Genomic DNA, 17,818 nt, shown 5'->3' on the forward strand with positions numbered 1-17,818 from the left:
AATCTCGTTACTGTACTGAAAGATCCAAATTGTACCTGGAGTCATTAATTTTTTTACAAGTTATTAAATGATTTTGAAGACATGATGTAGTGATGTTCATACTAGTGTGGCGTTATGTCTGATGGTGTCTCTGTGACTGAAACATTTTTCTGTTTACATGTATTTTCACAAGATTTTCTTTGATAATGTGTCTTGATACAGCATTGAAGAAATTTTGATTTCAGACTCAAAATATAATTTTACATCAGTGAATTCTAAACAAAGAAATTTGGGCGAGTGTTTTGTAAAAATGGCAGACACAATCACAGAACTTGCATACAAGAAGCTGTATGTCAAATTCCCCCAAAGGGTTCCATCAGAGGAAAAAGTGAAGGCGCTGAGTCCACACATTGTCCGTGTGTCTTATCCCAGGCAAAAGAGTGCAAGGTAATAACTTATTTTTTTCGTGGAAATATAAAAACCATTTGTTTAGAGTTCTGTAGTATGTACTTCAGTATACATTATTGTACACATTTACACATTAATTAAATTTAAAGCTAAATGGATAGAAGTAGAAATATTTATCTTTCCATTGTGTCACCAAATGAAACCTTATAACAATCTTGATATTTCAGCAACTTAATAATGGACTATATTGGTCTTGGTCATAGAATTTTTGCCAACATGTGCTGATCTGCCTTCTTCACATATAGCATATTAGCTGTTGACTCGTGGAAAGTGGCCCATTTATGGCAATTGAGTTGAAGTTGATAGAACCAATAATCAAACACTGGAAAATCCAGGATGGAATGTAACAATATTATGAGAAGGAAAGTTGCCACTCACCATTTAGTGGAGATGCTGAGTCGCAGATGGGCACAACAAAAAGACTCTCCAATTATAGCTTTTGGCTGTTAAGGCGCGCGCGCGCGCGCGCGCGCCCACACACACACACACACACACACACACACACACACACACACACACACAAACAACTCACAAACATGACTGCAGTCTCAGGCAACTGAAACCACACTCAGAGTCTCCGCTATATGATGAGTGGCAACTTCCCTTCTCATAATATTGATAGAAGCACTAATGTGACAACGTGTGAAGTACATTTGTCTCACTGTCTGTTAAAGGGAATGCAATATCTTTGAATAGTCTTTTATTTTCCATGGATGGGTTTTAATGATGCAACTTTGTCTATTTTGTAAAATGTGTGAACTTTACACATACATTGTCACATCTGCCTGTGGCAGATTTCATTAACACTGTGAAATAAGTTGTTTTTGGTCTGCTAAATAATTTGTTCAAGCAAATCCATTGTGAAGCAGTAGTATACTGTTACTAGTCACAGAGATGAAAATATTGCAGGTTGTTCACAGGTGACATCAACTTCTCATTGAGCAAAACTGATTCATTGTGTCATTTTGTAACAAATTAGTATCAGAGTTAAGGCTTTGTGATACTATTCAAGGCAAGGCATCTTGGATTGTTATAGTTTCTGTCGCAAGGCCAAAGTCTGTAGAGCACTTGACAATTTAGGAGTCTTCATTACTGCCTGTATATTGTGATTGCCAGGGTCATTTTCATTTCTTTGATTGGCAGCGTAACATCTATTTCATAATTCATCATGTAAATGTGATTTTACTACCGTATTTTATGGACTATGAAACACACTTTTTCCTTCGAAAAATTGCCTCCAATATTTAGGTGTGTCATATACCTAAATTAATATAAAACTGATCATTGTATGATTTAAAATTCTCACCAGTCTTAAAAATGGTCATATGTTCGATGCTGCAGGAAACCTTCCTCTATCTGGCAACATTGGATTCAACTGGCAACAGCAGTGGACCAATATGATGAACATGAGTTGGGGGGAGATTCATAAGCTTGCTAACACTGTCTCCTTCCCACCCTGCCATCACAAATCCAGAACACTGTCTAGCCTACGATGCGTCATTGCAGTCCATGGTGCCAGTAAATTTGAGCTTAAAGTAATTTATGTTTTCAGTAACAGTACAATATTTTTGTTGATAGCTAGTTTCATAATGCAAAAAATAAAAAGTGTTTATATGATGTGGGTTATAATTTGAAAGTAGTAGCATATGCAGAGGAACATGGAAACAGAGCAGCTGAGCGATATTTTGGCCCTCCACCAGTTGAAAAACCATTAGCGATTGGTGGGCTAGCAAAGAATAACTGAATAAAACGAGTGAGACTAAATGTGCAAATAGATGACTGAATGCAAAAGTCCAAAACTAGAAGATGATGATTTGATATGGATTCAAGGACACCGTCAAAATGGCATTGGAATTAATATAAAAATGATTGAAATACACACTTGGAAGCTAGTGCTACAGTGGAACTTAACAGACTGTAAGGGGGGGGGGGGGGAATTTGGTTGGTTGGTTTATGAAGCGTCATGGGCTTAGCTTGTGAACCAGAACAAAAATATCTCAGAAAATGCGCCATAAGTGTGAAGAGAAAATATTAACTTTCCATCACTTTATTATTCACCACCGAAAGAAAATGAAGGTGGAACTAAGTCAAATAGCGAATATGAATATCAAATGACGTGCCGAATAACACCAACTGTTGCTATGAAAGGTGCTGAAACTGTAACAGTAAAAACAACTGAACATGACAAAATTCCCTTCACTGTTGTCCTTTCATGTTGTGCTGATGGTACTAAACTTAATCCAGTGATCATTTTCAAGCGCAAAACAATGCAAAAACCTTCTGAAATGCTGTCAAGTGTTGCTCATGTACATGACAAGGATTGGATGGATCAGGCTGGTATGAAATTATAGATTAACATGGTGTGAGAGAGAAGGAAATGTGCTTTATTGAATAAGAGTTCTCTTCTTGTGCTACACCAGTTTTAGCAGTCATTTGAAATATTCTGTGAAAGGGAAATTGCGCCAGGAAAATAAAAGCTTGCTGTTCTTTTGGAAGGACTTCATAACTGCAACCTCTTGATGTCTCAATAAATAAACCACATAAATTGTATACGAGATAGGAATGGAACTGATGGATGATGGATGAAACCCAGTGTGAATTCACACCAACAGGAGCTTTAAAATTACCTAAAATCAAACAAGTGTGTCAGTGGATAAAACATTTGTGATCTAGAGTGAGAGAAGACATTATTTTTAAATCTTTCAAGAAATGCGGCATAAATGTCTCGATGGCAGTGAAGACCATCTTATGTATGAAGAGGACAACAACGATGATGAAGAGGAGAAGGAGAAAGAAGAGAGTTGTGATGCCGATTTTCAGGAATTTTAAAGATCAGTTTAGTTTTATAAACTAAGAATTTTTTTAGTCTGGCTTTGAAGTCTAATAATAAAAGTGGCAAGTATGTCATTTTGTAAAAATAATTCCTTAAAAATTAAGGTACGTCATATAGTCCATAGCATCTTACAGTCCGTAAAATACCATATTCTGATAGAAAGAAAAGTATTTTTGTAATAAGTATAAATGTTTCTTTGTAGAACTTTGAATGTTTAGGCTTTGTTATCTTTGCCAGTTAAACTTCACTGACTTCATTGTATTGTCATGCTCCATGCACAGTGATTGCTTATGTTAAAGGAAGATCATTTATTGTTATCAAAGTCTTTTAATAACAGATACAATAACAGTTGTTATGAAACAAGTTCCAGTGAGGCGTAAAATTCTAAGATGACTTTCTGCACACGACCTGGTACGGCACATGTTGGAAATTAGAATCGATGCCTCTGCTACATATTTATGTTTGCCGCAGTTGCTACGGACGCTTTTATAGATGTTCCTATTAACATGGTTGTGTTTTGCCAACCCTTGTGTTACATTCGTTCCATGCGTGTTAATAAAAGCATTTGTGTGTTCACTTTCAAACCATAACTGTGTGTTTCTTTCAAGCTCAATAACAACAGGTTATGGGCCCAGGCGCAGGCACCCAATAGTTTATTTGAAGTGAATAAAAACCAAGTTTTTTTCGTCACATCAAGACGCAGATACAGAACGCTGATATGATGAGTTCAGTCAGTGCTAATTCATTGTAGTTAATTGAAAAACTGAAAGGAAGAGGAAATTACAATAAATGGCAATTTGCAATGAAAACTTATTTACAGCACGAACAATTGTGGCAGTGTATAACGGGCAAGATCAAAGATGAAGTGAAGATATGCACCGCAAGGGTCAAAATAATCTTATCGGTTAATCCTGCTATTTATGTGCATCTGCAGAGCATGTCATCTGCAAAAGGAGCGTGGGATAAATTAAAACAAACTTACGAGGATTCAGGACTTTATTGAAGAATAGGCTTGTTCAGAAAGCTTTTAACAACACGTTTAGAGAACTGTTTGTCTTTGGAAGAATATGTGTCAAGAATAATTTCAACGTCAAATAAATTGAATGATGTTAACTTTGAAGTGAAAGATGATTGGGTAGAATGTATGTTAGCTGGGCTGCCTAATGAGTACAAACCAATGATGATGGGTTTAGAAAACTCCAGCATGCCGATAACGGGCAATTCCATTAAAAACAAATTACTACAGGAAGCAAAGGATGAAATGTGTGGCAACTCATATGTTAATGATGTGGCTCTCCAGGCGAATAAAAAAGACAAGCGAATAAGCTCACACCACAATCCCAGAGGTCCGAATGTTACAACTGCAACAAATATGGACACATAGCGAAACAAAGTCATAGTAAAAACAAGGCAAGCGAAAAATCAGTAATTAAAGAAACCAGTTAGAAGACATTTTTCATTATGCCACCGTCAACTAAAGCTATACACAAAGACTGGTTTGTGGATTCTTGCGTGTCAGCTCACATGTCAAACCATCCATGTGATTCAAATTTTGTAGCGTCAGTTCCCAGTTCACAAGTGGTCGTGGCCAACAATGAAAATTTACCCATTAAAGGGACAGGTTGGATGTATATTAAAGCTGTGGCAGGCCGAGAGAAAATAAATACTAAGGGAACGGATGTACAGTATGTTCATCAGCTGAGTACAAATTTACTTTCTGTAAGCAGAATAGTGCAACAGGGTCACTCAGTCGTTTTTGACAATAGAGGCTGTCGCATTCGAGGTACAGAGAAGAAATTGATAGCTACAGCATCGTTAATGAACGGAATGTATAGGCTGGACCAACGAAGTGATCGCAGTGCAGAAACAAAATATTCATCTTTGTCTATTGATGCGAATCTATGGCACAGAAGATTAGACCACCTGTACTCAGATGCGATGGAAGAATTACGAAATGGTTTGGCTAATGGCATAAAATATAAAGGAGCCGTCGACACTGTGTGTGTTACATGCCTAGAAGGTAAGCAAACTAGATTTTTCTTTCCTCATTCCACTTTTAGAGCTAAAAGAATTTTGGAGTTAGTGTGTTCAGATTTGTGTAGTCCAATGCAAACCACATCAATTGGTGGAACTAAATATTTTCTAACTCTGATTGATGATTTCTCTAGAAAGAGTATTTTGTTTACTGTCAGAAATAAATACCAAGTACCTGACATTATATGCAATTTTAAAAAGTTCATAGAGAGTCAGATAGGCGAAAGGCTTCAGATCTTGCGAACTGATAATGGAAAAGAATATGTAAATGAAAGGCTGACAAAATTTAAGAAAAGAAGGAGTTAAACATGAACCCACTGTTCCCTACACTCCAGAACAAAATGGTGTTGCAGAAAGGTACAATAGAACAATTGTGGAAAAGGCAAGATGTATGTTATTTGAAGCGAAATTACCTACGAATTTTTGGGGAGAAGCAGTCTTTACCGCAGTTTATCGCATTAACAGATCACCAAAAAAGCTTTGAACAACATAATGCCAGAGAATCTTTCTCAGGAAAGAAACCTGACCACCGACATCTAAGATTATTTGGCAGTGAGGCATTTGTCCACATACCAAAAACCTTTAGGCGCAAATGGGACAAGAAATGTGTTCAGTGCATACTCGTCAGATACTGTGAAAACAGCAAGGCATACCGGTTGTTGCATCCGGTTCAACAAAGAATTATTAAATCCAGAGATGTGATATTAAAAGAAGAAATAATTCAAGAGAATCATAACAAGCCAGGAATGTGTGATCATTTGCTGGAACCAAATCAAATATCTATTCCATTTACAAATAAGGAGGAGAACAGTACGATTCAAGATGACTCGGGGGACAACAGATCAGTTAACAGCATTTCAGAAGAAACAGGCTCAGTGGAAATAGAAGAAGAATCGGAACTGCCTCAACAAGTGCTCTGAAGATCTCCCAGAATACCCATACCGAAGAAGATGGATGATAATGTGACCTATTGTACTAAAGAAGATTCGCAAGAATCAGAGCCATCAACTTTGGAAGAAGCTTTGCAATCCAAGGATTCAGAGAAATGGTTTCAAGCAATAGAAGAAGAATTGAAGTCACATGCAGAAAATAAAACTTGGGAATCAGCTATCCTACCTCAAGGCAAAAAAGCGATCGATGCTAGGTGCGTCTTTAAGGTAAAAAGAGACTTACAAGGACAGATAATTTGCCATAAAGCTCGACTTGTAGTTAAGGGATGTTCACAAGTTAAAGGTTTAGACTATTAAGAAACATACCCACCAGTGATACGACACAATTCACTCAGATGTTTGTTTAGTCTAGCTGCTAAATACGACTTGGACATCGATCATTGTGATGTGCTGACAGCTTTTTTGCAGGGTGATTTGAAAGAAGAAATTTATGTTAAAATTCCCACAGTTGACTACGTGACAAATACAGTCAAATATGAAGGTATTAAAAGACTCAAAAAAGCAGTGTATGGTATTAAACAGGGAAGTCACTGTTGGAATTTCAAACTGGACAAAGTTCTGCTAAGTTTAAATTTCGGCAGGTCCACCACTGATCCATGTGTTTATCACAGAAACCAAGGAAGTGATATATTAATTGTAGCTGTTTACGTAGATGACATGCTGATATTTTGTAACAATATGCAACAGAAAATTGCATTTAAAGAACAACTAAAGGAACAACTTAAACTAAAGGACCTTGGAGAAGTATCCAATTGTCTAGGGATCTGAGTGACAAGAGATCGTAAACTTGGGCTTTTATGGTTGGATCAGACTCATTATATAAATCAGATTTTACGAAAGTATAACATGGAAGACTGTAATTCAGTATCCACTCCACATGACAATAACCGAGTATTAACTCATGAAATGAGCCCAAAAACAGAGTAAGAGATGCCATGAAGAAAGTCTGACATAAAGAAGCCATAGGTAGCTTAATGTATGCACAACTAGGTACTAGACCAGATCTAGTGTATGCAATTGGAGTTGTGAGTCGATTTAATAATAACCCTGGAATATCCATTGGCAAGCTGTAAAGCGAATCCTAAGGTATATAAAGGGAACTACAGAGTTCAAGCTACAATTTTCCAAAGAAGATCATGACGTCACAGGTTACACTGATGCTGACTGGGCTGGGGACATAGGAGATAGAAAACCAACAACTGGATTTTTTTATTAATGTCACAAAGTGCAGCAATTTCATGGAAAAGTAAAAAACAACCAACAGTAGCTCTCTTGACGACAGAAGCAGAATATATGGCTTTAATTTCTGTGTGTCAGGAAACACTTTTGCTACAACGTCTGCAAAGAGAGAGATCCCCTTTCCCAAAAGAGGGCCCGATAAGATAGTTTTGCGACAACAAAGGTACAATTGATCTGTCAAAGACAAGTGGATACAAAGGTCGTACTAAATACATTGACACCAGGCATCATTTCATCAGGGAAGAGATGATACAGGAGAAATCACAGTGGAGCAAATTTCCACAAATGGAATGCTTGCAGATATGATGACAAAGCCACTGCCTAGGACCAGACATCAGCATCTAACACTAGAATTTGGATTCTGAGAATGAAGTACTGAGATACATTGCATCTAGTGGGGGTGTTGGAATTTAGAATCGATGCCTCTGCTACATATTTATCTTTGCTGCAGTTGTTACGGACGCTTTTATAGACGTTCCTATTAACATGGTTGTGTTTTGCATACCCTTGTGTTACATTCATTCTGTGTGTGTTAATAAAAGCATTTATGTTCACTTTCAAACTGTAACTGCGTGTTTATTTCAAGTTCAATAACAGCAGCACACAACGTCAGCAGGAGATACAATGGACAGATGCAAGAGACAAGAGCTAATAACTTACAGATTTGATAAAACTATAAACAAACTTTTGTTTGCTTTTTCACAAATTCAATGTCTAGCTAATGACAGTTACAAAATTCTCCAGCCATATGCTTTGAACATCCAACTCTTATAGATTTTATGATCTGATTGTGTTGTCAACAGTTTTGTTTGACCATGAAAAACATATCTTTCAACATAATTTGGAACAGAAATTTCATAAAATTGTCATTGTCCATGATTCATGATATCTTAAAAGTTCTTGTAACTGTTTTAGTCTTTGTGAGTTCCATAATTCCATGACAGAAGTGCATGAGGAATAGTGTGTGGTTGAGTGTTCCCGTATGACTGCACCAACAGATGTCATTGCCAGAATGAGATTTTCACTCTGCAGCGGAGTGTGCACTGATACTGTCTTTTGAAGCTGTACATGTAAATTGGATATTGACTGTGTACTGTTCGGTAGTGTGCAGTGTCCTGACTGGGACTTACGTAACCAAGTGTTGGGTGTTGGCGAATACACAGGAAAAGTTGGTGAATCTTTGACCCATTTCACCATTGTCCCATTTGTTCTGCCATGTATCTACTTTCCTCTTCATGAGTTCGTCTTTAGTTGTTATCCTTTGGTCTAAGATTTGTTTGACTTTCGTCAAACGCTGTTTACATAACCAGTTTGAGGATGCATGACATCTTAATGTAATTTCTACTGGGTAAATTTTGAGATTCACCAGTACATTATTGGTTGGTATAGTGCCAAAGGCACCTGTGAGTTTCTCTGTGCACATCTTGCTGTGAAGCTTATGATGAACATGAAAATGGCATTGTGATAGGTCATCAGCACATGCAGGAATAGCTTTTAGTTAGCTGTGAGACATGGGCAATTTTGTGCATAATGTTGCTTGCATCACGTGAAATTGTCTGAATCTGCTGTGCGAAGTTGCACTATTCCTCCAGTTGGATTACAAAGTGTCATGTGACTGTTTGTCTGTTGATGGAGATGTTTTCTAATTTAGTTATAGGATTTCTGCACAATGAAAGTTGACCTTTAAGGTGCATATGTGTAGTTTAATTTGGGGCTATGTTACTTTGTTGTCCACTCCCCTTTGCTATACTTGAGAGAGGACTCTTATTTGCCATTTCCTCCAGCTCAGCTGAGTTCCCGACACCACAGTTAGGATGTAGTCACATAGGCCATCATTTCGTTGACTTTGTCACCTTCTTCCAGTTGACACAAGAAATGTTTGATTGCTAAATCCCTACTGGCCCTCATGTTGATCACTGTGGGCACCTGTTAGTTGTTTTTATTACATTGCGTGTGCCAGCTATCCATTCTACAACTCTGCCTCTATAATAACTAATAAAACTTGGTATGGGTACCGAGGTTCCTGTAGATCAAGAATCCGGGCAAATAACGTGGGCCAACATAAATTATCAAATGCTCCTGCAGTGTCAGTTAATGCTGCAAATGCATATTTTTGTTATGTATGTCTGTTTTTTTGACACCTTGTTAAATGTTTCTTCAGTACATTTCGTTCTCTTTATGCCAAACTTGCAATGATTAAGTCTTTGAAGAGCCCAATGTGAGTGTAACCTGTCGCCAAGCAGCCTTTTCTATACCTTTCTAAGTATTTTTAACCAAACAGATTGGTCTGCTAATTTCCAGTCGGCAGGCCCCCTACCTGGTGTTAAGGAATCATTCTGTGATCTGATTGTGAATGGAACAATTTGTACTTTTATTTGTTTGAGAACTTGGGCATCAGTATTAACTGATCCTGTAGCTTTCAATGTTTTAGTTTTGTTATGGCTGGGGATGCTACTTATGGGAATGGTGTAGTTATCCGTGTTGGTGTATTAGTTGTTTAGCATGTATCTAAGTTGCTTGTGGAATTGGTTATCATCTTGGAGCAGTTTGGCTGAACTTTTGGCTGAACTTAACTCCGGCTTTAGCCAACTTTCAGTGCCTGTAACAATTTGAGCATCACTGCTTTCTATTAGTGCTTGGAGCTCTGGTGTTTTCCCAACACAGCTGTGACAATTTACAACTGTTATCCTGATGGTTCCTGTATCTATGTTCTTCCAGTGTTTGGCCTGTACCCTTTGATACTGAAGCCCTTTTGTGTTTTTCCGAGATCCTCTAACCTAAAATACTTCCCAGTCCACATCACACAGCCCCTGCTACCCATGTAGCTGCCTCCTGCGTGTAGTGGACTCCTGACCTATTCAGTGGAACCTGAAACCCAACCACCTTATGGCACAAGTTGAGGAATCTGGAGCCTACATGGTCACACCCTCCACTCGGCTCTGTACCAGAGGTTGGCAATCAGTCCTGTCAACTATGCTGCGAATGGTGGGCTCTGCTTTCATCTCGCAAGCAAGCTTGGAAGGCTTTACCACTTTTGTTAGCCGCTTGAAACCAGAGAGAATCTCTCCCGATCCAAAGTTACACACATTATTGGTACTGACATGGGCCACCACCTGCAGTTGGCTGCACCCTGTGCTCGTCATGGCATCTGGAAGCACCCGTTCCACATCTGGAATGACTCCACCTGGTATGCATACTGAGTGCACATTGGCTTTCTTCCCATTCGTGGCAGCCATCTACTACTACTACTACACCAACCACTGGCAGTCACACAAGTAAATAAGACCATGAAGAGAAATAGGCACATTCTGTTACAGTTCCTACAGCATCATCTTTGGGGACCTCAACTTCCCATACACAACCGAAAAAGCATCATCTCCTTCGGTGTCTACCAGTGACAGAGCGCTCTTTCACAAACTCTCTCTGCAGACACATAACGGACCAGCAAGGAGGCACAAGCCAATGGCTGAAAGACCCCTGGACTGTGGGCAACTGGCCTCGCCTGCTTCTCTTCAGTTCCTGTACTGAATAGGAACTTGCAGCTCTTGCATGAGTCCTGGCTGTCTAAAGTTGTGGAAGTAAAAAAGAAGAAATCTTGAGAGGAGGCTACCCCAGTGACCTTGGAGCTGCCAGATCTCCTTGTGGCATTTGGGATCTGAACCTGTGTGTTGTTGTTCTTGTTGTTGCTGTTGTTCTTGTTCCATCCCCACTGATGACAGTGACAGTGCAGTGACAGTGAAATGCCATCTTGGCCCCATTGTGCCTAACCAGAACACCCTAATTACTGTCACCTGCTGGAACAAGAACAACTAATGCTCTCTTGTTCTGTAATCAGTGTTGCTCTCCAAGAAATGGATTTCACTGATTACCATTTTCCAAGTCATCAGTTATACTGTGCATTCAGTTGGAAACCTACTGGTTCCAGAAGAGCATCTATAGGCGTCTGTGCTCTAGTTTGCACAGATGTTGTGAGTGGATTTCCCACTGTACCACATTAGAAGTAGTAGCAGTGCAAGTGGGAAGGACCCCAGCACTTGTAACATCTTTTTACCCTAAGGCAGGGCCCTTATTTATGATAAACCTTAATCTGACAACATTATTCCCTCACCCGTTCTCCCTTTTTTGAGTATTTAGGAGCTCCAGTGTGCACCACCATCTGTGGGGAAGTAACATGTCTTCTGGCAGGGGCCTTCTGATTGTCTTTTTTCTGACCATAATTTATGTCTTAATGAGGGTACTCTTACTTACTTTTGTGCTGCCCATGGCAAGTTTTTGACTATTGATGATATGATCTCTCTCCCAGTCTGTGGCATTGCCACAGTGGTCACTGCATGATAAGCATAGTCACAGTGACCACTTACTGGTGATTCTGTCAATCCATTGTCATGGATAGAGCTCTCTGAAAAGCCAACTGAAAGTGGTGTATCTCTTATGTTACCTTTGTTTCCTCTTCGTCATATTGTGTTGGCGATGATGGGGGAAATGTTTCTGATGTGACCACCTGCTCTTTCAAATCGTAGAAAAACTGTGTATGTTTAGGGCTTGACTTCATTACCAAGGATAGACTAATTATATAATCATGAGTGTTTTAAAGCAGTTGAAAAAAGAATAAATTACTGTTGGATGAACCTTACAACCTGGAGGAAACTGTATATTTCAGTATGTGTTTGATATTTTTTACAGTAAATGCTGCTCATTGTAAGGGAAGTTGTCTTTCGGTGGTCAAAGACCACGAACCGAAACATCATTCCGAAATAATACCATACACTTTACTTAATTGTTGTAGATCTATTCTGATTATTCGTTTCACCTCCTTGAATCAGAATATGAAATTCACTTACCTGTGTGTTGTATTTTGCAGTGTGTAGCTGTAAACTGCACAAGATTCATATGCATATTCCATATTTTTGCACTATTTTTGTTTAATTAGTTACTGATGTTAGCAATTAATTGTAAAGAATGATAAGATTCTGTAAGATTATTTTTATTTCTTCAGTCAGTTGATTGTAAGAAATATTTTCCCATAGGTTTTGTCATATAGTATTGGAGAGCCAATCTGTTGTTCCAGAAGTTCTGAAACAGTTGAACAAAAAAGAATATAAGAATGGACATCTCAGCGTGGAGCTGCCAAGAAAACTGAAATATATAAAAAATGAACAAAAACCTCCTATTCAAGAAAAAAGTAAGACCTTAAAAGAGAACAAAATTGGAAATAAACACAAAGCAAAAAATAAACTATCCATTGATGATAATAGCATTGTGCCTCAAACAGAAGTTGAAAGCTCACGCATTACAGCTGGCAAACATGTGAGGAGAAGAAGTGGGAAACCTGCAGCTGGTGGTGGCAATGACCGAAGGTGATGACTTGTATAATTTTACTTAGAATATGGTTTCATGCTTGTATATTGCTTCAAATACAGTGGTCAGAGAAAATTGAATATCTACAATCTCATTTTTAAATTACTGTGTTTTAGTATTGTCATATTAGCATGACTTATTACTCTTCTTGTTTCTCATGTAACAGACTATGGATAAAGAAGTTGCCATTTAAAACAGAAGACAAGGACCTTATAGCTACTTTTCCTGGATGCATTTGGGCTAAGGTGTACAGAAGCAAAGCTTCAAAATCCAGGTAAGATACAATGTTGCAGTTTTCAGTCCAAAGATCGGTTTGCTGTAACTCTCAGTGATAGTCTATGCTGCACATGTCTCGTCATTGCTGAATAACTACATCCATTTGAGCCTGTTCACTGATCCATGCCTAAGCCTCTCTCTACATTTTTACCCACTCCCATTTCTCTCCATGACCAAATTGACTGTAATACTTTGATACCTCAAGATGTATCCTATCAACTAAACCCTTGTTTTAGTGAAGTCATGCCATAGATTTCTTTCCTTTGTGATTTTATTTAGTACCACCTCATTATTTGTTTGATCTACCCATCTAATCATCACCATTCTTTTATAGCACCACATTTCAAGAGCTTCTGTTCCCTTCTTATCTTAAGTACTTATCATCCCCAGTTGACTTTCGTATGAGGCCACACTCCAGATAAATACCTTCTGAAAAGACTTTCTGATGCTTAAATTTATGTTACATGTTTACAAATTCCTGTCTTTCTAAAATACTTCTCTTACTATTGCCAGTCTGAATTTTATGTCATCCCTACTCTTGCCATCTTCATTTATTTCGCTGCCCAAAGAACTAAACTAATCCATTACTACCAGTGTCTCATTTCTTATTCTAACTACTTCTGCATATCCTGGGTTAATTTGACTATGTTCCATCATCCATGTTTTGTTTTTGTTGATGTTCATTGTACATCCTCCTTTCAAGACACTTTCCATTTGATACAACTGCTCTTCCAAGTCATTTGCTATCTCTTACAGAATTACTGGCAGACCTCAAAGTTTTTATTCTATCTCCCTAAATTTTAATTCCCTTTCTAAATTTCTCCTATATTTCCTTTCTTGCTCATTGTATTGCTTGATAACATGGGGTATGCTGCAACCCTGTCTCACTCCCATGTCAACTACTGCTCCCCTGTAATGTCCCTTGACTTGTACAGTTGCATTGTGGTTTCTGTACAAGTTATAAAAAACCTTTCACTCCCTGTATTTTATCCTTGCTGCCTTCTAAAATTCAAAGAGTGTAGTCCAGCTAAATTTGTCGAAAGTTTCCTCTAGCCCTATAAATGCTGTAAATGTAGGGTTGCCTTTCTTCAGAATAACCTCCGACAAGAAACCCTTGTTACCGAAAGTTATGCTCAGTTGGCAGATTTCGATGAGAATGGTACTGAAATGTGGTTGTGTAATACAATAAGTGCCTTAATATTGTTGGGAATTAAATAGAAAGGTAGATTAAAACTCCAATCTTTCACATAAAAATAACATTCCGAAGCAAAATGTCCTTGTTTTATTTTAATTTTAAAATGGCACTTACTAAAAAAAACTCATACAACCAAAATTAAACCATCCAGTGTCCACAGGTTGTTTTCTTTCATGATTGTTAAACCATGTTTTAGCGATGATTAAATCGTACTCTATCCAAAATTTACCAGGTGAGTTCCTCTTTCATTCCTTTCCCCCAATCCATATTTTGTTACACCTTTCCTTATCTTCTTTTTTCTACCATTTTATTCCAGTCATCAGTTGTAATTAAATGTTCTTCTCCCTTAACTACCAGAATAATATCTTTTATCTAATAATCCATTCTTTGTGTCTTCTTAAGTCTCTTCTCCAGTTGGTGTATAACATTGTTTTACTATGATGAGTGTTGGCTTTGTGTTTCTGTTCATGAAATCCAACAGGTAAGGGGAGGAGGTTTATGTAAGTGTAGCCAGTGTTGCTATGAAGGCAACTTCTAGATTTTTCTTCGTTACCAAAATGTTGATTATCAGAGATTTTGTATCATGCTGCTTCCTAATTTCCTGTTTACTGAAGTCATTTGAATATCAGTTGTCAGATAATCTTTTCCAAACTGTGTTAAATTAGGATGTTGGCTGCTGCACAAGTTTTTGCTCACTCTACGCACAATGATGTTTTTGGCGATGTTGACTGAGTGCTATTAAGATCACTGTGATAAAAGAAAATTCTGAGTGCTTCTGTGAGCTTATATGTTAAAACTTGATGCAGGAAAAAAATTTTAAAAAATTGCAGTATATTGAAACACGTCAGAACTCAGTGGAAATGCTAGGTTGTGTAGGGGTTTTAATGAAGCTCTTTACAGTTCTACTGTGAGAATCTCCCGTCACTGTTTGATGAAACAGATTTATCATCACCTACAAGAGGAAAAGCCTGTTTTGTGTACATAAGATAGCAAGGCAGTCAGTGGAGGTTTGGCCAGCATTTGCCTCTGATATTTGTTTTGTGTTATTGATTTTGAAATTAATATGAATAGGATCTGAAATATTGCCTCTCCTTTCACATTCACTAGATATTGTAATGGAACTGAAGTGTATACTCAAAGAATTATGCTTTCACATATCGTTGTGTCACAGTAAAACATTTATTTTGTTGACTGCATCAGCGATCTCAGCCTGTTTAGCCAAGTATACTTAGTTTCTGTAATGCTCTTTTCTCTGTTGAAAGCAATGTTTCTGCGTTAGAAGCATGTGAAAACTTCACTCAAGAAGGGTTGCTGCACAAGCTGTCGCAATTTTCGTCAACATTTGTTTTGATTATAAATAAGTTTCAGATACTATAAACATAAACCTATACAAAAGAAGCCTGAATAAACAAGGCGTACTGTGTTTTAAGTACTATTAAGAAAATGAAAAATGAGAGTGCATGAAAATGTCTTTTAAGTTAACAAATTAATTCTATTTTTACAGCCGTGCTATATGCAAGTTCACTACAGCACAGCAAGCTGCTGCTGTTGTAGCAGATCCCAGTAAACACAAGTTCAAAGGAAAAGAGGTGGTTGTTGAATTAGCTAAAAGTCAACAGCTAAGGGGAAGTGGGATGAAGAAGAAGTATGGACTGAAGAATGAAAATTCTGTAATGAACATAGTGGGAGAAACTCTTAAAACAGAATCAAAAGTAGAAAGCGAAACTGACACTGAATTGAAGGAAAATGAAAATAATGGTGATGAATCTATGGACACTGATGATGATGATGATGATGATGATGATGATGATGATGATGATGATGATGAGAGTGACGACGACGACGATGGTGGTGATACGTTGGAGAGTGGTGATTCCACTGGTGATCTTGATGTAAATAGCTCTGAGAATGATGATTAAAATAAATAGATAATTTGCTGTGCATTATTTATGCTAACTCTTGCCAAGGCCACAGCTGACCACTTCCCAGATTTATCACGTATTGTATACCTGTAATTGTAAGTGTGATACCACCTGATAGGTGAGTGGTAGTATTACCAACTACTGTTAATGACCTGTGTCATCAAGACAGTGTATAGAGTTCAAGTGTTCTGCATTAACGAAAAATTGTTCAGGACATTTTCCTTAAAAATCATGACTGCTTATGTCCCCCTATATTTATTTAGAGATGTGCAGAATGTGATTTATATTGCAATAGCTTGCTTCAAATAAAGTTTTATAATCTACTCTCAACATTTTAAACAAAAGTGTGTTGAGGGACACTCCAATATTACTTACAATAAGTACCTGAATCATAAAGCTGCTACAACAATGTTTAGCACGAAGTAAAATTTGTGTAATCAAGTAGCTTTTATCATTTCAAACTCTGAGAAGTGGTAAATTGTCTTTGAATGAAATAGTTACAGTAAGAACATTAATATAATTAGAAAACAATGTTTTATGTTGAGTTCTGCTGCCTATGAATATCGTTCACAAAAAATTTTCCTTGTTTCAGATGACTGAATATATTGCCAGTTCAATATTTTTACAATCTAGAAACAATTTCCTGTGTGTTTGTAATAATAATAATAATAATAATAATAATAATAGTAAAACTAATAATAATCCACAACCATACTAGCACAAATCGAGGAAACATTCATCCGGTTAGCCAAAGATCGAGCAGAAGTCTTGATGGACTGAATGGACTGAGAAATATTGACACTCTTCAACAAATTACCCCTATCCGTTAGAAACTAATCAGGGAATTGGTAATAAAACACCAGGGTGGACATGCCACGGGACAACTGGGAAATCCGGGAAAAACCTGGGAATCTTTTAGAATTCGGGCACTGCCTTAGTTTTTATTTAAATTGTTGTAGTTTTGGCTGGTAAGAACTGATACTATAACAAAGAATTGTACTGAAGTCCACTACTGTAGACTAATACTGCAGCAATAAAATGTAAATGAGAGAAAAACACCAATGTAAAAACCGCGAAGAAAATGCACCCTTACAGAAACAAAACGCAGTGCGCACATAAATGTTCGCTGTCATCAAAATGTGCCAGAGGCTTCAGGTTGAAGGCTATGCAATACTTCATGGCAACTGCTTTAGATGAGCATGGTGTCACCTATTTTTCTGACAGGTTGTGGAAAAATATTGCAAATCGTGGTTTGAGAAGCGTTACTTTCAAAGTAAATTTCCTTTTATGGAAGATGAATTCTGTTATGTGTGAGAATGTGCGATGAGTTTCTTAAATGACAGAGCGTTTGACTCTCATTCAAAACTTAATGCTTTGAGGACCAGCCTCTTCGGGCCCAGAAGACAAGACATTTACGTCATCGTTTAAAATTTTATTGGCACGTTTGTATTTGGTATATCTTAAAAGGGCAACACACACAAAAAAGACCAATATTATATTTGAAAAGTTAGCTTTTTTTGTAGCTGTACTATATGTATATTAATTTAAACCATGAACTTTTCTT

At 37.6% G+C, this 17,818-nt stretch overlaps 1 protein-coding gene across 3 annotated transcripts in view; it reads left to right on the plus strand.

The window, feature by feature from the left end:
- Positions 1 to 16,278, plus strand: part of LOC126161942 (nucleolar transcription factor 1-A-like) — a 32,975-nt gene extending 16,697 nt beyond the window's left edge. For all 3 annotated transcript variants that reach the window (XM_049918120.1, XM_049918121.1, XM_049918119.1), the window contains exons 2-5: positions 225 to 426; positions 12,531 to 12,860; positions 13,028 to 13,135; positions 15,837 to 16,278. In XM_049918120.1, the coding sequence (XP_049774077.1) occupies positions 225 to 426; positions 12,531 to 12,860; positions 13,028 to 13,135; positions 15,837 to 16,251 (1,055 nt within the window). In that variant the 3' untranslated portion in view covers positions 16,252 to 16,278. The remainder of the gene's footprint in view (positions 1 to 224; positions 427 to 12,530; positions 12,861 to 13,027; positions 13,136 to 15,836) is intronic.
- Positions 16,279 to 17,818: the final 1,540 nt, after the last annotated feature.

Source organism: Schistocerca cancellata, chromosome 2 (assembly GCF_023864275.1).
Source record: "Schistocerca cancellata isolate TAMUIC-IGC-003103 chromosome 2, iqSchCanc2.1, whole genome shotgun sequence".
NCBI lineage: Eukaryota > Metazoa > Arthropoda > Insecta > Orthoptera > Acrididae > Schistocerca > Schistocerca cancellata.